The 21,177-nt window shown below is 50.2% G+C and overlaps 1 protein-coding gene across 7 annotated transcripts in view; it reads left to right on the top strand.

The window, feature by feature from the left end:
• The window catches only part of PI4KA (phosphatidylinositol 4-kinase alpha), a 182,200-nt gene that overhangs the window by 90,534 nt on the left and 70,489 nt on the right, over positions 1 to 21,177 (top strand). For all 7 annotated transcript variants that reach the window (XM_077160279.1, XM_077160283.1, XM_077160278.1 and 4 more), the window contains exons 8-19: positions 2,484 to 2,632; positions 4,191 to 4,256; positions 5,892 to 5,988; positions 7,152 to 7,343; positions 8,017 to 8,117; positions 8,660 to 8,789; positions 9,764 to 9,896; positions 10,858 to 10,953; positions 11,206 to 11,389; positions 11,731 to 11,834; positions 15,447 to 15,615; positions 19,188 to 19,238. In XM_077160279.1, the coding sequence (XP_077016394.1) occupies positions 2,484 to 2,632; positions 4,191 to 4,256; positions 5,892 to 5,988; positions 7,152 to 7,343; positions 8,017 to 8,117; positions 8,660 to 8,789; positions 9,764 to 9,896; positions 10,858 to 10,953; positions 11,206 to 11,389; positions 11,731 to 11,834; positions 15,447 to 15,615; positions 19,188 to 19,238 (1,472 nt within the window). The remainder of the gene's footprint in view (positions 1 to 2,483; positions 2,633 to 4,190; positions 4,257 to 5,891; positions 5,989 to 7,151; positions 7,344 to 8,016; positions 8,118 to 8,659; positions 8,790 to 9,763; positions 9,897 to 10,857; positions 10,954 to 11,205; positions 11,390 to 11,730; positions 11,835 to 15,446; positions 15,616 to 19,187; positions 19,239 to 21,177) is intronic.

Here is a 21,177-nt window from a genome sequence, read left to right as displayed (position 1 = left end):
ATACAATCATCTTCAAGAAACATGGCTACTGGAACAGAGCTCTACATTTTCAGGCACTTCCCTCCAGCCTTTCCATTACATCTTGACTAACAAGGTGATATCTATTTAATGCATAAGAATAACCTCCAGGATAACCTCTTGACTCTGTTTGGAATCTCTCAGCCATTGACACTTTATTTTGTCTCATTTCACTCTTCCCCCTTTTGGGCAAAAATGTTTTCTCAGTCCCTTGATGCCGAGTTTCAGCTCATTCTAGGATTTCTGTCCCATGTTGCCAGGAAGGTCCACACCCCTGGGAGTCATGTCCCACGTAGACAGGGGGAGGGCGGTGAGTTTGCTTGAAGAAAGAGACCACATCTGAGCAACAAAAGAGGTTCTCTTGGGGGTGACTCTTAGGCCTAATTTTAAGTAGGTTTGACCTATCCTTTGTGGGGATAAGTTTCATATGAACAAACCCCAAGATTGGGGGCTCAACCTGTTGCTTTGGTTGTCCCCATTGCTTGTGAGAATATCAAGAATTCTCCACTTGGGAAAGTTGAATTCTCCCCCTTTGTCACCATTCCCCGAAGGGGACTTTGCAAATATCAAGTATTTATTTTTTTGTGTAATTTTATTGATGTTTATTATATATTCCCATACCATGTAATCATCCAAAGATACGCTGGTACTACAACTAATTGTTGTGGTGTGCTTTGAAATTTTTCTTTTTTTGCTTTTTTTATTTCACAAAAAAGGACAGTCAGTTGTGATGATGAATGTGCAACTATATGATGATGCTGTGAACCATTGATTCATTAGTTTTTTTCTACTCCTCACACTGGGTAATTCTAGTTGTCTTATCTTGCTGAAATTTTCTTCTGCCAGTTCAAATATACTATTGAATCCATCTGATGAGTTTTTCATGTCAGTTACTGTACTTTGTAGCTACAAAATTTCTGTTTGGTTTCTTTTTATAATTTTTAATCTCCTAATTTGTTCAGACAGTGTTTTTCTAATTTCCTTTAGTTCTTTGTTTATGTTTATTGAGCACATTTAGGACACTTGATTTGAAGTCTTTTACTAATAGTTTCAGTGTGTATGCTTCTTTAATGATGGGTTCTGGAAAATTCTTATTTTTTTCCTGTGAATGGGCCATGCTTTCCTGTTGGTTTGTGGCTTTTGTAATTTTTGTTGAGAATTAATATCTGAGTGTTATATTGTTATAACTCTAGGAAGGTAGTTCTTGCACTCCTGGCATTGCTGGGCTATTTTTGTTGTTGAGTGCTGAAGCTGTCAATTTGTGACTTTTCCAAAGTATTTTTGCTCCCATATGAGAAATGGAAAAGGAGAGAGAAACTAAAAAAAAACAGTTTCTGCCTCTTGAAGAATCCTCAGCTGCCTTTGCCTGGGGGTAAGGGGTGGGGAAGTGGGGGCAGTGGAAGGATGGCCTCCCTCAGAGCCAGCCCACCAGCCGCCTGAAGCAGCTAATCAGAAGTTGTGATCAGAGCTCAGACCTGACCCAACCACGACCTGCCCCTGCTATGGAGGCCAGGCCCTTCAGCCCATTGTGGTAGCAGAAGGCCAGGTCACAGCCCCCTGCTGCTGCCTGCCACGCGCCGGGAATGGGGGTGGCAGCTGCTTCAGGGAGGTTGTCTTCTCTGGATGCGGCACAGTGCTCCACTGGACTCCAGAGTGTCAAAATAGGTGATTCCCACAGTTCCTGCCAGCTTACTAGTTGTTTTGGTGGAGCTTCTGACTCCGAGAGCTTCCTGCTCTGCCATCTTCTCACATCCCTCCTCCAGCATAACTTTTTACTACTGGATTTTCAAACAAGTATATGATTTGTGTTCCAGATTTAATAAGCAGTGTTAGATAACTGGATTTCTTTATTTTTGTTCTGAATTTGGAGTTTCTTATAGTGTTTTTTTTTTTTTTTTTAGCGTGGGCAAGCAGTAGAAATCGAACCTGGGTCCCTGGCATGTCTGGTAAGAATTCCGCCATTGAGCCACCATCGCACTGCCCTGTGGTTTTGTTTTAATTTTGGTGGTAAAATATCTTTAGGGTCTTGTGGATGTTTCAGGCTTTAAAAAGATTTAATTCATTAAAAAAAACTTTTTTAAAAGGGCAGTGCAATGGTGGCTCAGTGGCAGAGTTCTCACCTGCCATGCCGGTGACCCAGATTTGATTCCTGGAATCTGCCCATGCCAAAAAAAAAAAAAATTAAGGTTTAATTATTTTTTCTCCCTGCGTGTTAGCTTATTTTGCCTGAGTTGAAAATATTAGTACACAATCATATCTGAGGGTTAAGCTAAAATACCTAATAGGCATCACTCCCCCTGCCCCCCAGGGATTTATAATCCAGTCTTTATAATTAAAAGGCAAATTAGGAATTGGAGTCAAAACAAAGGCAGAATCTAGGCACTTGTTGGTTATTGAGGGAACCAGCTTGAGGAAGCCTTCCGGGTATTGTGCCCACGATTTGCTTACTTGTTTTTCCCTGTCAGTCTCTTACCTGCCTGATGGAAGCGCCCTGGAGCCAGATTACTATTTCTCCACCATCAGTTCCAGCTTCTCCGTTTCTCCTCTTTTCAATGGCATCACCTATAAGGAGTTCAGTATTCCACTGGAAATGCTTCGGGAACTCTTAAACCTGGTAAGTAGAGTGTGGATGGGTGAACATAGTACTGATGTATCAATCAGTAAAATTGCTAGTGGCGAAAAAGAAAAATCCAGAGCACCAGCATTTCAGAAGGCAATTTAGCAGTCAGAAGCTCGCAGACTGAAGCAGAAGGAGGGCCACGTTCATGGAGTCAGTCATTTAGTCCTTCCAGTATCCATGCGGGGGAGTGTATTTTAGAGATAGAGACACCCGTGGTCAAACCCTAGAGCTCTCAGTTCAAGGGCAGGGCCAGACTCAGCCCAGGGGTTCAGATGCCAAGGCCATTACTTTTCCACTCAAGATTTGCTCTCTGTGGATGCATTAAAAACCTAAAGGTTTCATGTGAGGTGGCAAGGTGGTGGAGCCGCAGAAGGCACTGGGGCGGTCATCAGAGTCCTAACGTGGCCAGTTACAGGTCAGATCCAGGGGCCCTGAGGTTTCACATTGTGCTTGAACTCGAGGTGGTTCAAGGCAGATTTGAGTGGGCGGGGGTGAAGCATCATTAAGTGCAGACTCTAAAGGTCAAACTTCCCATTTTGGAGAGATGAGAGGGAATGAGAAACCCTGAGAGCAAGGCATACTCCAAATAGGACGGACATGGACTTGGTTAGTGAACCCAGTGCAGGCACTGGAGTCAGCAGCTCTGTCCCCTCTAGGTGACTTGAGAGTAGTGGCCAGCACCCAGAAAGCTCAGTTTCAGGTTATTATGTAAGTGGATGTTAAAACACAGAGAATAATCAGTGAGGGCTGAACCAAAATGAATAATTAAACACCTAGGCTGTTTTGGAACATGTCCCTCATTGAAGTTGATATCAAGAAGGAAAAGGCTCCTTACAGTTGTCCTTAGCTCCAGTATCCAGATAGAATGGTGGCCTGGGCAGGCCGTGGCCTTCTCAGCAGCTCTTCCTGCTAGAATATCGGAAAATTCTAACTTAAGGCTAACTGGGTGGAATTGCTTTTCCGATATGCTTTAACTTTTCAGACTTTCTTGTGGGCACTTCTTTTCTTTCTTCTCCTGGCTTGTTTATTGTCATCTACACATTTTGAGGTACTACTGTCAGGCAGCACTTCCGTCAGGTGCTCTTGCCCCTGAGAGATCAGTTTATTCCCATGCCAAGTGCAGAAACAGAGAATGGGTGGAGTTAAGAACAGGTATCTGGGCACGAATACTTGTGTGGCATTGAGGGCAGGGAGCTTAGCAGAGAGCAAGTCCAGTGCCAGGGTATCTCCAAGCTGAACACTTCCACGTCCAGGAAGTAGAATTCCACTGTCAACAGAGTTGATGAAACTGGTTCCTTTTCTCTGTCCTTATGTCATTCAGATCTAGGGCAAGAAAAAACCCAAATGACAGCGGATGTAAAGGCATGTTGTAGGCATGGTTTCAGATGTAGCCTTCTTTTATATTGTTGGCATCTTATTTCCATCACCTTCACCACACATACTTATGTGACTTTTTCAGTCAGCACTATCTGCTCTTTGGTAACAGGAGCTGACATTCCTCCTCCGTCATTGCAGTTGTCAGGTGGTTCAGGATGTTTTGTTCCTTTGATAGGTGAAGAAGATTGTGGAAGAGCCTGTTCTCAAGTCCTTGGATGCAGTAGTGGCCAGCATTTTAGAGGTATGGACCTCAGAGGGTATCATGGTGAAGTTAGCCTGATTTAAACATCCCCGGGTGAAAAAAAAAAAATAGGAAGTCGTTGCATTGGGGCCAGAGTGAAGCAGGTTTGGCAGCGAATTTTCAGTTCTGTTTCCCTTGTTGCACATCGTAACATCCCACCATCACCTGAGAGCACGTTCTCTGCCGGGTGCTGTGCCAAGCTCTTGTACCTAACTCATCTTGCAGTCCCCCCGAAAGGCAGTCAGCATCTCTGTCTCAAAGGTGGGAAGAGAGGGCAGGCCCAGCTAGCATTCCCATGCTTACTCATAGCCAAGAATGGGGATCCAGCTGTACCCACTTACGTTCTCTGCACCTTCGTCGCTTCCAGGACTCCTTCTCTGGGCTTGGGGCTGCATGCTCCAGCCATCAAAGGCCCTGGCTCCTGAGTTTGAGAGGCATATGCCTAGGAAACTTTTGTCTTTAATGTACTTGGAACCAAGAACTACAGCATTATTCATAAAATGATTAAATGATTGTTCTGGGAGGTCTGAAATTCTCAGGCAACATTTGAGACAGTCCCCTCGTAGCCTTAAGCTTCTGGAGGGATTCCCATTTGCCAGGGTGATTATTGCCTTGGCTCTGAGCAGGATCCAGATCTCCTTGCATAGGCGTCAGTGCTCCCTCTCCTAGCAGACTATAAACGCACAGCTCCCGACGCTACTGGGGCTTAGGGACGTGCTGGGAGGGGAGTGCCAGGGACCTTTCCTTGCTGAAGAACTCTGCACTGGCTGTAGCTGCTGACAGACGTAGATGTACCAGTTGGGTGGGCTCTTGTCCGAGGGGCACAGTCCTGAACTTTCCTACCTCATCCTCCACTGTCTTGAAGTGGTTGTGGGGCTGGCTTGAGATGAGTCTCAGTAAAGCTTTCAGAGCAGTGCTCCTCACGGGCACCCTTAACAGCAGCTGTGGTCATCATTGTCCCTCAAACTTGCATGGTTCCTACACCCACCACCAGCTGGGCACCACCCACTTCTTCCTGCTGCTCCATGCACCTGCTCCCTCACGTCCCTCACCTGCAGGTGCAGAGCAAGCCGCTTCACATGTGTCAGTTCTGTACACACCAAGCATGGGAACTGTGCTTCTCTGGCCTACTAAACCAGAAATGCATTCAAGATAAGGACAGCCTTGATGAGGCCTTATATGAATTGTTTCCTGGTAGAAAATAGTGCCACATTTCAGACTACTGAAGAATCGTTAAAAATGAGTTTTAATTACGAAACATAAGCTGACTATGAAGGTACCCTGGCTGTCATGTCTCTTGCTCGATGAGGGACAGGGTTGAGTCCACTGGTCTGGTTGATTCCTTGCCATCTTCCTCCTGTTCCTCTCCCCACATCCCCCTCCAGCCAGAGACGGAAGGGGGTTCTCACTGTGAGGGTGCAGATGTCTGGGTCCCCCCGTAGCCGTCCCTAAACTGCATGCCCCTCCTGCTTTCCTTCGCCTGGTGCTCTAGGCGGTAATCAGAGTGACTGCCATGTTCCAAGCGATGCGTCATGATACACGGCTTTCCATGGATGAGCCACGTTAGGAATGTAGTAAATCCTTAAAGAGGAGAGCTGCTGCTTTGTGGTCACCTGCATCACATTTCCCCTGCAGGCCAACCCTACCGCTGACCTCTACTACACAACCTTCAGCGACCCCCTCTATGTGGCCATGTTCAAGATGCTGCGGGACACACTGTACTACTTGAAGGGTGAGGATTGTGCACATGCATGTGTAAGTGCAGTGAGTCTGGGGTCCCACGGCTTCTGCCGCAGGTTTGTTCATACTTCCTTCTGCTGGAGCCACGCAAAGGATACATACTAGTAGAAAATCACACTACTGAAATTTGAAGGAAAGGCAGATTGGGGAAAAAAGTTGGCCCCTACCCTATACAATCAGTGGGGCTTCTCTGGTGCGTGTCTTAAAATGTTGTCCAAGCATGTAGCCGTTATGTTGTAATTATGCTTATAGTTTTGTGTCTATTTTAGAAATTCTAGAAAGCTAGAATAGTTTTAAAAAGCAGGCACCCATAGTCCTGTAACTAGAGATAATATGTTAATAGTTTAGCATGTGCTCTAGAAAGCGCTGGCACATTTCCTTCCAGTCTCTCTTTTCTGCATTTTAAAAGCATTTTTCCTAAGCTTTTCGTTCATGTCATTAATATTCTTCATAAGTGTAATTTCTGATGTACCACATAATCTGTAATATAGAGGCACAGTAATTTACCCAGCCGTTTTCCTAATCCAGTTCAGAGAATTTGTGGGAAGTTGAGTCCGATTGGGGCCCCTGCACGGGTTTAGGTTCTTTAAGCAGGGGTCCCCCAGCCTGGCCCCTGGGAGCCCCTCAATCCTCCCTCCCTGCCCTTGCTGGAACGTGGTATGCTGCTTGCTTCCTTAGCTGCTTCTGACTTACACCCATCACTGTGGCTCTCTGCGATTTTTCAGCCCCAAGGATGAGAACTTGAAAAGAGTGCCAACTGTTGGTGCTCCCAAGGTCCAGCCTGTAACCAGGGAGTTCTTTTCAAGCAGGAGTCAGGTTCTGCCCTTACCTGGTAACTGACTTAGGTCCACAGAGCCAGTTCCAGCGATGATACATCCTGATTTATGTGTTTCATAAATTCACGTTTTAGTGTATTGACTCCGTAACACCCATCAAGGCTCTCTGTTCCCTCTAATTGCTGGGAGTATGTGTGGGGGATAACTGGGCACGGCCTCTTCAGGCTCCTCCCAGCTGGCATTCTTGGAATTACGGTAGCTGGCTGCGAATGCTACTCTTGGGTTTTCTTTGAAAGAGAAAAGATGTTTATGCCGCTGCCTGTATTCTCGTGCAGTGTTGTTTGGTCTCTGTCTGTGACTCCTGCTCTCCTTCCCTCAGACCTCCCAAACTCCTTTGTGAAGGAGATCCACGATTTTGTGCTGGAGCAGTTCAATTTGAGCCAGGGGGAGCTGCAGAAGATTCTGCATGATGCAGACCGAGTCCACAACGAGTTGAGCCCCCTCAAGCTCCGCTGCCAGGCCAGCGCTGCCTGTGTGGACCTCATGGTGTGGGCCGTGAAAGACGAGCAGGGTGAGCTGAGCTTCTTGGCCCCGCACATAACCAGAACCAGCCTCTCTGTGAACCCACGGTGTGCCTCAGAATCATTCTTAACACAGGTTTCCAGAAACAATGCTTGCTTGGCTCTGTTACCAGCACAGGCAGGCAGTTTGGGAGCAGCCAGCCCAGGGCATGTGCAGAGCTGAGTGTCCGCCCCTGCCGTGCCCAGCAGCTTGCACAGAGGGAGGTCTAGGGTCCCGTCCCATCCCTGGGGTAGCTGGGCCTGGGAGGAGGAATGCTCCCAGGGCCACAAGGGTCTGGTGATTCCTCCAGTACTCTTGCTGGTTCTTTATTTGTGGGAAAGGAAGGACTCAGTACTGCACGTTAAAGTGTTTGCCGAGGCTGAGTCATGGAATGTGCAGCATTCAGCAGGGTTTGTGAAATGGCTCCTGTGTGCACAACCCTGTGGGGCCATGGAACCGTGTGGGGCAGCAGAGAGGACAGAACAATTGCCTATGGTGCTGAGAAGTGTTTTAAAGTAGCAGAAAAGGAGCAAAGATGAGATCTGAGTTAAGGGCTCCTACCTCCAAACATGTCCTGGTGTCACCTCTCAGATCAATTAATTTACATGAGTAATTGGTGAGTAATATTTTTTAAATATTGGACTTTGTTCACCATTCATACCCTCCTCTGACTTTGAATTAAGGTGCAGAAAATCTTTGCATCAAGCTCTCGGAGAAGCTGCAGTCCAAGACATCCAGCAAAGTCATCATTGCCCATCTTCCCTTGCTGATCTGCTGCCTGCAGGTCAGTTTCCCTGGCCCTGAGGGCCTAAATACCATCACCACGGCCTCCTTCTGGTCACTTTAGTTGTACTCTGTTGGTGAAAGTGCTGTCCTGGCAACAGAGCTGATGTTTGAGTTCTTGTCTCTGAGACCCAGTTCACCACATGCATGGCCACAGCCTCCTGCCCAGCAGGGGTTTCTGCAAGGGCTGGTCTGTGTACAGCCAGCCTGCAAGAGAGCCTCCTGGCCCTCTTTTGCTGTGAGCTGTCATGTCCACGCTGGGCTCTTCGTGCAGCCAGCAAGTGAAACCTTTCAGACTATGTAGTGAAAATCTCCTGACATCACGAGGGCTTAGATTCCTCCCAGGTCAGAAATCCCAGCGATGCCACATCTGCTGTTGCTCCAGAATCATAGTTTGTACTTTTTCCTCCCTTAACTTGCTTCCAGAAGAAAAGAATACATTTATCCCCAGACAGCAGCTGGGAGCCTCGACTTTGGGTGTTTTCAGTTGAGCTTGAGTCATTGCATGGGCTGCTGACAGGTTGATGTTTTGATGTCTTGCAGGGTCTGGGCCGCCTGTGTGAGAGGTTCCCGGTGGTGGTGCACTCGGTCACGCCGTCCTTGCGAGACTTCCTGGTCATTCCATCACCAGTGCTGGTGAAGCTCTACAAGTACCACAGTCAGTACCACACAGGTACTATCTCTTGTACCCTCGGAGATCTAAGACAGCTGCGTGACTTTGGGTGGAAACCCAGCAGGCTTTGTAAACTGTAGATACTGTGAGCCAGCATCATGCCCACTGCCCATTCCCGCCCCATGCCTGTGCTCGTGCCTCTCCTGTGTGTCTGGTGCTCATCTTGGGCCTTTCCTCCCTCTCCCTCCCTCTCCCCTGCTAATCCTGCCACCACCGAAGGGCCTGCTCTAGCCCTGTGTTCTTTATGACACCTGCTCTCACCCCCGCAGTCTAAAGTGTGAATATCGTGTGCCACACACTGGGTGGAGAGCTTCAGGTGTCCTTTCTCACAGAATCCTCCACCACCCAGGAGAGGAGGTGAGGGTGTGTGGACAGGTTTGTGCAATTGGAGAAACAGGTTCACGGCAAGTCTAGTGGCCCATGAACTGCTGACGCTAATTAAACACCTGTGTGAGCGAGGGACTCCGGTGGTGTGTTGCCCACCTAGCTGTCATCTTGGAAAGAGGGCGTTTCTACCCCGACCTCAGGGGAAAACCCAGCTCGGAGTGGGACAGACACCAGCCCAGACCCTATAGCAGGCGAGGAGCCTCTGGCTCTGAGGCCCCTGCTCTCACCCCTCCTTCGCTCTTGGTGGCCAGTGCACGTCCTTTCCCTTTCGTCAGCTAGATGACGTCCCGAGTCGGAGCTGGGTGTGGGCGCTCATCCATGCTTTTAATCGACTTCATTGGGAATTGCCTGGTTGTACCTGTTTGTCGCTTTGTACCCTCAGTATGCTTCATTTCGATTAAACATGTTTGTTTTATCCTTTTTGTTGCTCTCAGACTCTTCTGTGTCTGAAATGTTTGATTTAATGTTTTTATGGTGGTTGCTTTTATAAATCAAACCTGGTTAGCATATTCTTAGCTTTGGGATTGTGAATAAGGGGATGGATAGTGACAGGATTACCCACGTCACATGTTTCGCTTTACATTCAGTTGCTGGCAACGACATAAAAATCAGCGTGACCAATGAGCATGCCGAGTCAACCTTGAGCGTCACATCAGGAAAGAAGAGCCAGCCCTCCATGTATGAGCAGCTCCGTGACATTGCCATCGACAACATCTGCAGGTGGGGTGCCCGCTCTGGGCTGGACCTGCTGCAGGAAGGACCGAGACGAATAGGAAACGTTCTTAACCTATTAAAGCTTATTTCTGGCTTCCTAACCTATACATGACCTAAAAAGAGGAATTCTTATATATGTGTGTTGTTTTTTGTTTTTTTTTTTTTTTCCTTTTGCATGGGCAGGCGCCGGGAATTGAACCCGGGTCTCTGGCATGGCAGGCGAGAACTCTGCCTTCTGAGCCACCATGGCCCACCCTCTTATATATTTTTTAAATGACACGTCAGTCATTTTTTTCCTGATTGTAAACTAAATAAAAACTGCTTATTGTAGAAAATGTATACTCTGTAGAAAAGCAGGAAGAGAAGAATTTTTGTTTTTAACACAAATATAAAATTTTGTAATCAGGTATCCCTTGCTGCTGGGTGCACACTTGCTCTCCATACTTTATTTACATCAAAACGTGTCTTTTCCTCTGAGTTAGAGCTCCTTGCTCTCAGCCCCCACATCCGGTTGGCATGCTGGAGCAAGAGACATCAGAGCACTTGACGTTCCAATGGGCTTATCTGGTTTTCGCTTCTGTCTGTGTCATAAGCATTCTCCACACTAGTTAAGATCTTACAGATGATTTTAACGTTCCTGCAACTATCTTGGGGCCATTTCTCTTTTGACACAATTATTGTGAATCTTGTTAATGAATGGTACAGGAAATTTAAAATTGGAATTGGGTTTAGTGTGATATTCCAAAGGAAACTTGTGGGCAAAATAATGAAGCTCTTATTTCCAGTTGAAATATTTATCAAGTGGGCAAAGTCTGTCACAATTCTTCAGATTCAATCTACATAATAGTTTTCATTCAGATTTCTGAGCAAACATTCAGTGCCATGCTTTAAACCTTGAGGACCTGAAAGAGGAAAGCTTCAACATCCAGTGGTTTTCTGCCTAATGCGTGTGCTTTCTGGCCCTCAGGTGCCTGAAAGCCGGGCTGACAGTGGACCCAGTGATCGTGGAGGCCTTCCTGGCCAGCCTCTCCAACCGGCTCTACATCTCTCAGGAGAGCGACAAGTATGGCCCCAGCCATGGCATGTCTGGGCTTCCTTCGGTGTTGCCGTGTGTCATCGTGGGGGATCCTGGATGCCATGTCCCCCAGCCTAGGCCCCGGGCTTCATGTGCCTGCTGCTAGCCGAAGCTCCCGGCCATCATTTCCAGCCCGAGGCCTGAGGCTGAGGCGGCATGGGTCCAGAGCTCCCTGGGAGTCATGTTACCACCGCCTGCTGGAAACCATCCCCAGCCCGCATCTGCTTTTCCCTCCTGCAGAGATGCACACCTCATCCCCGACCACACCATCCGGGCCCTGGGACACATCGCGGTGGCCCTGAGGGACACGCCGAAAGTCATGGAGCCGATCCTACAGATCCTGCAGCAGAAGTTCTGCCAGCCTCCCTCCCCCCTCGACGTGCTCATCATTGACCAGCTGGGCTGCCTGGTCATCACCGGAAATGTAAGGAAGGCCTCTGGCCTGGGGCGCACTTGTCTGCCACCCTCGACACTTAATCACGAAGGGTGTCAGGTTTAATTGGTCCTGAAGGCTAGTTATGTGCTCATCTTGGGTCAGCATTACCTGGATGCTAGGGAAAAAAAAGGTTTCAGCCAACTTTATGTCAACATTGGTCCCGTATAATGGGATATGATTTGAGGTTTATTTAGGGCTTTTGAAATGGAGGCCCCTGGTTGTCTTTTAGGCCCACAGGATCGGATGACAGAAGGAGCCTCTTCTGTGCTCCTGAGAGGTGTTTTTGGGATGTGATCATGGCCTGGTGACTGTCCCTTGTTTCGTTCCAGCAATACATTTATCAGGAGGTGTGGAACCTCTTCCAGCAGATTAGCGTGAAGGCCAGCTCGGTCGTGTACTCAGCCACCAAAGACTACAAGGACCACGGCTACAGGTCATTCTTCCGGGCCCCACTCTCCCTTTAAATCACAACAGCAGTCACTGTCCTTTGAAAGCACAGGGTTGGGAATTAGTCTTTTCAGTACACTTTTCTTCTTAAAAAGCAGTGTATACACGTCCAGGGCAGGAAGGGAAAGCACACGTCCAGCCTCCCCTGGAGTTGGCTGCTAGTCTCGGTGCCCAGAAGCACAAGCCCTCCTGCCTCCTTCTGAAGGGCCCGTTCTGCCTGCTGGTGGCCTGCCCTTTACAGCAGCTTGGTATCAGCCACCCACACACGTTCCCACACTTGTCCCCTCTCACGCCTGTGTGCTTCCCATTATAGAGCAGTGTCATGCTCACCTGACCAGTCCTCTCACCTGGAAGGTGGCGAGTTTTCCAGCTTAAAGTCAGACCAGTTTTCTCAGCTAGGGAGATAAGCTTCCTTGTCTGTTCCTTGCCTTGAGGACAGCAACATGTGCAGTCTTACTTGGTGATCTCACAAGGGTCTTTTGTATTAGTGGAAGGGGGAAAGTGGGGAGGTAAGTCAGAACAAGGGTAAACGGTGGGGGAAGTTGAAGAGAGAGCTCTTTTGTTGGCACCGTTGTTGTCAGTCACTCTGTGCATCCCTTTCCAATGATTAAATCCAACCTCTACTCTGAGACTCTTTCCACACCAGTGAAGTGTGGCAGGTAGGAGTGTGGCTGTGTGAGCGAACCTCTCTGTGCCTCAGTTTCCTCAACAATAATCATTGAAACTTCTCTCCAGTTGGGCAGGCTCAGTGTAATAACACCTGTAAAGTGTTTAAAATGGTATCTGGCACAACGTTCACCATAATGACTCCTGGCTGTTGGTGGTGTTACTATTTTACTTTTAGTGGCACGCCCCATGCCTTCTCCCTGCCACCACCATGAGTGTGGGCTGCTTGTCGGCCTGACAGTCTCTCCTCCTCAGTCCATCCCGGTGTCTGCAGCAAACCAGCATGCAGCCCTGTGCCTCTACCCCACGCCTCTGGCCTGCATTGCCTCCTTGCTCTGAAGGCGAGTGTCTACTGTGCCAGCACGGCCTTCACGCCTTCTGCCCACATCTTTGCTCCCACCATTCTCCCCTCCATCCTGTTGCTTTTTAGCCTTACTGCGCGCAGGGCTCCCGTCCTCCATCACGCCCACACTCCACCTTCTGCCTCAGAGCCTTTTCTGACGAGGCCACCAGAGCACTTGTCCCCATCCTCACCGCTGGAAGTATGTATTAACATTTGCTTGCCCGTGTGAGGTGGGCCTCTATTTTCCTCTAAGGAGGGCCTTTTTATAAATGGCTCTCGCATCATGATTTCTGGATGCCAGGTACAATGCTGAGTGCACTGTACAGGAGTACTTAATCCCTTCACAACCCTATGGAGAGAAAATCACTATCCTTGTTTTACTTAGGAAGACTCTGAGGTGCAGAGACTTAACAGTTTTCCCAGGCTTACAGAGCAGGAAAGTGGCAGAGTCTGGCTGCCTCCAGCACTCACAGAGGGAGCTGGGCAGCCTGGCAGGCTTGAGGTATCTGTGGCTAGGTAGGCCAGGTCAGCTAGGCATCTGGAGTTTGCATGGGCCGGCCACAGTCCTTGGGCTGTGCACCACTTCCTGAGTGTACCGACATCGGCCCTGAAGTGGAGGAGAGTATTGGGGTGAAGCCGGGCATCAGATGAAAGTTTTGTGGATGGAAATGATGAATTAAGCCTGGCTACAATTTGAGGGGAAAAGTACCTAGGAAATGCCTGGAGCTATGTAGTGGACTTTCAGCATCCACGAGGCGGATGACCCAAGACCCCCCCCTCAAGCCCTCAGATGTGCAGATGTGTGCCCCTCTGCTCTGGAATTTAGAGCCCCTCAGGCCTTACCGTGTGTCGTAGGAGAAGGACGTGGTCATTTCTGAAGCAGTCAGTTTTCTTGTAGGGCCTGTCTTTCACCAAGACGTTTTATCACTTCTGGAGGATTCCTTTGCTTCCAGTGAGGCCACTTGAGGCCGGGAAGCAGGGCGGCCCACCCCATTTTTACCCCCCAGTGCAGGGCTCCCAGTCCTTCAGGGTCATGCCCATGACATTGAAACTGAAAGGTAGAGTCGCAAATGTGAATTTTAGCATGGCAGACTCACAGGGCACTTTGGCCTCTTTTCGACTGTTCTGTGCCTGCCTGGCTTGTTCCCATGGAGGACCCCAGGAGCATCAGGGGCGCGTTGCCTTTCCTCGGCTTCTCTGGCCACTTGACACTTTGTGCCCTGGCATGAAGGGACCTGCGAGCATCCATGGAGGCCTGGCCATGGGGAGCACCAGGCCCCTGGGGAGATGCCGCTACCTCCTTGTAAACCAGCCCCTTGGTGGGGTCTTGGGCCAGCATCTTGGTGCTGATGCTGCCTCGTTTGTCAGCTGCCTGTCTGCTCAGGCATGAGCACACACCTCCCTCCAGCCCTGCTCCTCTGCACAGCCGCTGGTAGCAGCCCTCTCCCAAGAGCGTGTTGAGTTCGGCAGTGGGGAATGTGGCATCTACCAGACCCAAGACATTTGCCACTTGTTTTATTTTGGTCACTTAAAAATCCCTGAGCTCTCATAGATATCTGGTCCTCACATCAGCAGCTCAGCTGGGCTCCTCCTCACTCTTGCTTTCTGCTCCCTGAGAAACAGTCTCACTCTGTTTGGGTTCTCGCCTGTGGTTCCAGCAGCAGTGCTGGGTGCGGGGCCGTGCCTACAGACCGTACAGCAGGTGAGCACCCACATGGACTTGGCCCACGGTGATGCTTCGGTCTCCTGTTATCTCTGGTCATATTCTAGGAGGACTGCTAAGGGCCTGGCCCTGAACTGATGCTGGGATGCAGAAAAACACAGGGCTTGAGTTAAGGGTCAATGGGCAGAGATAGTGGGCAGATGACACAGTGTGCATCCTGGGTGATAAAGCCTCGTGTCCACGTACAGTGGGAGCACCAAGAACAGAAGGCCCATCCTGCCTGGTTGGAGGGGCTTTACACACAAGGCACACAAAAGTAACCGCTCCTGCTGGTGCAGCGCTCAGCACCCTCCTGGCAGTTTCCTGCCCTGACACCTCAAGTCCTCGACATGTCACCACCCTGAGGACTAGAGAGGTGCTGGGGGCATCTGGGCACCCAGGCTCTGAGCTTCTGCTCATGCCCTCTGCACCCCCCTCCCTCCTGGGGTCCTGGCTCAGACTTCCTCCTGGTACCCTCCCCCCCACCCCGCTCCTCCTGCCCCTCTTAGAGCAGCGTATGAGGTCAGAGGGAGAAACAGTTTGGTGCTCCTGAGAAACCAGGAGCAGTGGGTGGCCTTCAGGATGCCAGCTGACATGTTGGGAAGGGGCAGGGCCTGGGTCAGGAGGGGCCTCATATCTGGGTGAGTTTAGATATTTTGTGAGAGATCAGGTGCCAGGAGGCATGGGCAGGGTGGGGGCAGACAGACCCCCGAAGTGCTGCTCTTGTCTGGGTGCAGGGCAGGGACAGTGTCAGGCTGGGGGGACAGCCCAGCACATCAGGAGGCCGTTTTGACAGAGGCAAAGAAGAGGCTGGGAGCAGGTGGGAATGAGGGCGGGGTTGGGGTGTGGTGGGGACTGTGCCCTCACCCTGTGGCGTCCCTACCCAGACACTGCTCCCTGGCTGTCATCAACGCCCTGGCCAACATCGCCGCCAACATCCGGGATGAGCACCTGGTGGATGAGCTGCTCATGAACCTGCTGGAGCTGTTCGTGCAGCTGGGGCTGGAGGGCAAGCGGGCCAGTGAGCGGGCCAGCGAGAAGGGGCCTGCCCTGAAGGTAGGCCCTCTCCCCGGGAGACGCGCTCCAGCAGGGGGGCAAGGGGACCAGGCCACCTTCCTCCTGGGGCAGCCTCCAGCTCTTGGCAGCCCCTCCTGGTCTCTTCTCTTCCTGCCTCAGCTGTGACTAGACCTGTGGCTGTGCAGGGGTGGACTGGAGCCCAGCATGGGCACACGGGCCAGAGATGCCAATCCCAGTCTGTCCAGCGGAGACACACCCACAGGCACAGACAGAAAAATAGACAGATTAGGGGGGTGGGGTGAGGTAAGTTAAACCACTTATCTCATCATCTCCCCTTGTTCAGGCCACACAGACCACCCCTTTCATTGATACCTGACAAAGTGCAGGGCTCTCTGCCTGTGCTCGCAGATGACTAGTTCCCGAGACCCTGGAGCTTCAAAGAGAAAAGAGTTTACATCTAGGTGTAAAGCAGGAGAGCAGACAGCCTATTAGCCCAAAAACCTTTCTCCCTGAGCTGCAAGTTTTAGGATAATGAGCACAGTGGTCCCCGATGATGTCATCAGAGGGAATCTGATTATTGAGCATGCACAGACTGATCACGTGTAGTCACAGAGCCTGTGTGAGAAAATGGCGGCCTTGATATGAGGATGGGTGTGATTTTTGGTATTATAATGAGGTCTAGGTGACTTGTAGGCTAAAGTCTATGCTACTGTGCATGGGTCCACTTTGGTTAGAGCCCAGTCTCGGTTATCAGGATTACTTTGGACTCGGGGTGGGTTGGCTCTGGGCTGACCCAGGACCCTTCATTAATAAGCATGAGGGGCTGTCTTTAGTGATTATATGACCCTAAAGCTGAAAAACTAGATAATTGGGTACAAGCAAGGGTTAGTCACAAGGTTTTTACAATCATAGGGGCAGAAGATAAAGGCTGTACAATCATTATCAGAGATCAAAGAAGCTGGGTTATAATTTAGACACTTCTTGTATTTCTCCCTGTCTACTCCAATACACCAGAAAGCAAAAAATAACTCTATAATGATTGAGGAATCATAATCATCCCTTAAATCCTCTCTTCCCTCCCCTCCGCCGCTGCACCCTTCCCTCCCTCAGACAGTTATTGGTTGCCTACTCTGTGCCAGGGGCTGTCCCAGATCGGGGTGTCAGCATGGATTTTCTGAAAAGGGCTGGATTGTGTTTGAGGTCTGTGGGCCCCAGGTCTGTGGCTGTTAACCCCACTCAGCAGTGGAGGAAAAGCCGCACAGGCTGTGTGGCCGCAGACCTGGGGGCCCCCTCTTCGGGTATCAGCAGGGAAGACAGCAGGACTGGATCAGCGCACTGTGAGGGGTTGATGACAACATCCCTCCAAGGAGGTGACATCTGTTCTAGTTTGCTAGCTGTTGGAATGCAATATACCAGAAACAGAATGGCTTTTAAAAAGGGGAATTCAGTAAGTTGTAGTTTACAATTCTAAGGCCGAGAAAATATCCCAATTAAAACGAGTCTATAGAAATGTCTAATCTAAGGCATCCAGGGAAAGATACCTTGGTTCAAGAAGGTTAGTGAAGTTCAGGATTTCTCTCTCAAGTGGAAGGGCACATGGCAAACACAGTCAGAGTTCCTCTCGCATCTGGAAAGGCACGTGGCGAACATGGCCTCATCTGCTAGCTTCTTCTGGCTTCCTGTTTCATGAAGCATCCTGGGAGGCATTTTCCTTCTTCCATCTCCAAAGGTTGCTGGCTGATGGACTCTCTGCTTCCCGTGGCTATGTCATTGTTCTCTGCTCTGTCTGAATCTCTCTCCAAAATGTTTCCTCTTTTATAGGATTCCCGTTAACTAATCAAGACCCACTCAAATGGGAGGAGACACATCTCCACCTAATCCAGCTTAACACCCACTCTTGATTAAATCACATCTCCAGGGAGATGATCTAATTACAGATTCAAACATACAGTATTGAATAGGGATTATTTTGCCTTTACAAAATGGGATTTAGATTAAAACATGGCTTTTCTACAGGATATACATCCTTTCAAACCAGCACAACATCTAAGTTGAGAACTGAAGGAAGGGATCCCTTGTACCTGGGCCTGGTGCCAAGAAGAGATATAAGACCCCGGGTATATTTGCGGGACACTCTACCTCAACCTTGCTTGGTGGGGTCCTCCCAAAGAGAAGTGGCTGCACCAGCTGGCCCCCCAGCTGGGAGCACTACTACAGCGGTAGAAGAGTGCGTCCTGGGCCCGCAGGAGTCAGGAGGAGGGCCACCCCGGAGGCACTCGACAGCAGGTTCTCCCACTCTCCCAGGAGCACGTCTGGGGCCGCTTCCTCCTCTCTCAGGAAGCTTTTGTGCCAGGAAGGGCCTCCTGGGATCTCGGGGCTGCTCACCTGTGCCACTCTCCCACAGAGGCCCACAGTTTCTATTTCCTTCCCGGGCTGGGGCCAAGCCGTGCTCCTTCCTGTCCTTTGGGAATCGCAGTCTTTGAAGAGTGGTGAACCTCCTTCCCAACACGCAATGCATAAGAGTGTTCCTTGAACTACTGCTACCCTCTACCCCTCCTAACCCCCACCAGATGGGGCCTTGGGGAGGGAGGGGAGCTTGGAGGGATGGCAAGAGGGCCTGGCAACCTCCTGCTGGAGTCCCCTGGAGCTGTGCTTATGAATCAAAGGGAGGATCATGGATGGTTGCAGCCCTCAGCAGGGCCCTGGGCCTTGCGCAGAGTGGAGCCCCTGTTTGGAGCTCCTTGGAGGAGGCCTTGGGAATCCTGTTCCCACCACTGGGCACCCTTGGCAAGCCGCCCACACCCTCCATTTCCCACCTGCAGACCCGAGTTGGGCGCAGCACTGGCAGCGACAGGTACAGCACCCTCTGGCTGCCCTCATGGCTGGTGTGTCCCATGGGGGTGCTGGGAAGCTCTGGAACTTCACCCACTCCGTGTGTGCGCGAGTTCACCATGCTGTGGGCCAATAGGCTCTGTGTCCAGCCAGGGAGCCTACCTTCCACATGTTCACCAGCTTGCAAAGAAAGCATGTTTACTATCGTAAAGATAGAGAAACCAGCTGTGCAAGGGTAGATGGCTCAGTGTTAGAATTCTTGCCTCTCATGCCAGAGACCAGGGTTTGTTTCCTGGAAACTGCACGTGCCAAAAAAAAAAAGAGATACAGAAACCTACAAAATATATAGTAATCCCTCTACCTTGTTATAACCATGGTTAACATTTTCACAGATTTCCTCCTATAATTTTTTGCCTTTGTATTTGTTTTATGTCATTGGGATTATATCATGACATACTCTATTAAACCATGATTGTTTTTTCATTTAACATTTCCAGTGGGCACTTTGTGAGGGGATTGCTTTTCATAAAGATGTCTTTTTAACAGCTGCATGGTATTTGGTTGTGCATAAGTGCTATGACGGGTGTGATCATTTTATTTTTGGACTTTCGTTTCCAATTTTTGACTGTTAAAATTAGGCTGGATACGCGTATCTCTGTATTTAACCTCTTTTCCTTTAGCTTAAGGAGTTTCAGCTCTACATGATACTTTCTTGCATTTTTTATTTGTAAGTAAAAGGAACACATGCCCTTCAGTGACATTGATTCTGTCCTTTCTAGGCTTCCAGCAGCGCAGGGAACCTGGGTGTGCTCATTCCCGTGATAGCAGTGGTGAGTATCTGCTGGTGTGCGAGAGTGTGATTTCGCCTGCGGACCCCCTGAAGAGTCTGTAGAAAGGTGCTGTTTTGAGACCCCACGAGTTGTGTGGATGTGGCTGTCTGCCTGGCAGCCCTGGAGGTAGGTGTGTGCCCGCTGTGGCCGCACACTGCATGCCCTGGGTCTGCTCCTTCCCTGAACCTCCTCACTGACTGATGGGGGTCGTGTCCTGGGCCCTCTCGTCGGGTGCCCGGTGGTGCCCTGCCTTCCATGTGCATCCTGCAGTCTAAGGCCCTGACTCATGGGTATAAGGCCTGGTGCCCTGCCACACCCTTCCCCTGCTGTTGGCCCTCTTGCTCTGTAGCTGCAGCCCCCCATCTCCTCTGGCGGCATGTCGGTGTCACAGCGCAGCCAAGCAGACTTTGGGGATTGCCCTGTGCACTGGGTGCAGCACTGTTCATGGTCCAGGCCACAGGGCTGCCTTAGAGAGCCCACTTGCACCGTGTCTGCTTTCAGCCTGCTTCCATTTCTTCCCAAGTGACTTCTATAGAAGTTGATTTCTCTTTAGGCCTAAGTCCAGGACCCCGCGTTCAGCCCTTGCTCACTGTCTTCCTTAGAGCCTTTGCTTCAGCTTTCCTGTCCCGCTCCACCCCTCTCCAGTGGTCCTGGCCTCGGCATTTACAATGGGTCCCTTCTCAACAGCTCACTAGAGGGTGGCTGTGAAAGGGCCACATGGGCCTCAGCCCACTCAGAGCTGCTGGGGGCCTCAGAGGCAGGCCTGGCCTGCAGGCAGTGGGCCCGGGGGGGCCCTCTCCCGTCCCGGCAAGGCAGGGCTTAGACGTACACTGTTGGAGTGCTCATTGCTGTTGTGGATTCGGGTATCTTTAGAGACCCAGTTTCAACTGGCCAAGACGGATGGACGGAAAAGAGTAACGTCCTGGCTGTTATTTACCCTCAGTATGAAATGTCGTACACTGCGTTTTATGGAGCACTCCCTTTGTAGAACACCTTCCTCCTGCCCACATACTGCCTTGTTCTCTCCTGTCCCTTCTCCCAGGGAGTGACCGATCAGGAAAGGGAGTGGTCTGCCTGTTCCTTCCCCCCAGGTCAGTGTGAAGGCAGTTCTGGCCCTCCCAGCTGCCAGGAAGGTGCCTGTGAGCATGCTCTTGAGGAAACAGGAGCCGGGTCTGCTGTGCAGTGGCTGCTGCCACATGGCCTCGTGCCTGTGGTCAGGTGTTCTCCCAAGAGAAGTGCCAGGGACTCTCTAGAAGGGTGTTTTTTGTTGACACCCCCAGTGGCTAATTAAAAAAAATTATTTTCACTGCTCAATTAACAGTGGCTGGTGTTTGCTTGTGCCTTACCGGTGCCAATGTGTGTGTAGCTTTTGCTGAGCCTGGGATGGTGGGGGCCCCAGAGCCCATGGCTGTGGGGCCAGGGGAGGGCGGGTTGTATTGAGGGTGGGTTGGAAGACCAGGAGGGTGCTTGCTGTGCCTCGCGGCGGTGAGCCCTGTGATCCTCTAGTCTGGAGCTCCCCTCCTGCCATGTGGCTGCCCTATAGAGTTTAATGCGGCACAGAGCACGTCGCTATGGGCACTTTGTGCCCTGGGGGAGCCTGCACTGTGTGGGTGAGAACACTGCGCAGGGTCCTGGGGTGAGGGGGCTGTCTGTTAGCTGCGCTGGGTGGGCCGGGACTGACTCCAGCGCTGGTGTCTCCTTGCTGCGGTGACCTTTTACATGAAGAGAGGAGGGATTGTATTTTTAACCAAAGTTAATGGTTATGTTGTGGGGGAGGAAACAAATATTTGCTTTTATTGCTCAACAAAGAGCGCAGAGGTCGTGGCTTTTTACATTTGCTTTATAGTTACTCCTTGGACCTTTTAGAAGAAACCAATTTCAAAAGTTTTGTTTTTTGTTTGTTTAATGGTTTGATATCCCACCCCCCAAAAAAGATACT

The sequence above is a fragment of the Tamandua tetradactyla genome, chromosome 5 (assembly GCF_023851605.1).
Source record: "Tamandua tetradactyla isolate mTamTet1 chromosome 5, mTamTet1.pri, whole genome shotgun sequence".
Lineage (NCBI taxonomy): Eukaryota > Metazoa > Chordata > Mammalia > Pilosa > Myrmecophagidae > Tamandua > Tamandua tetradactyla.
The sequence above is the reverse complement of the archived record's forward strand: the minus strand, read 5'-3'. Positions and strand labels throughout refer to the sequence as shown.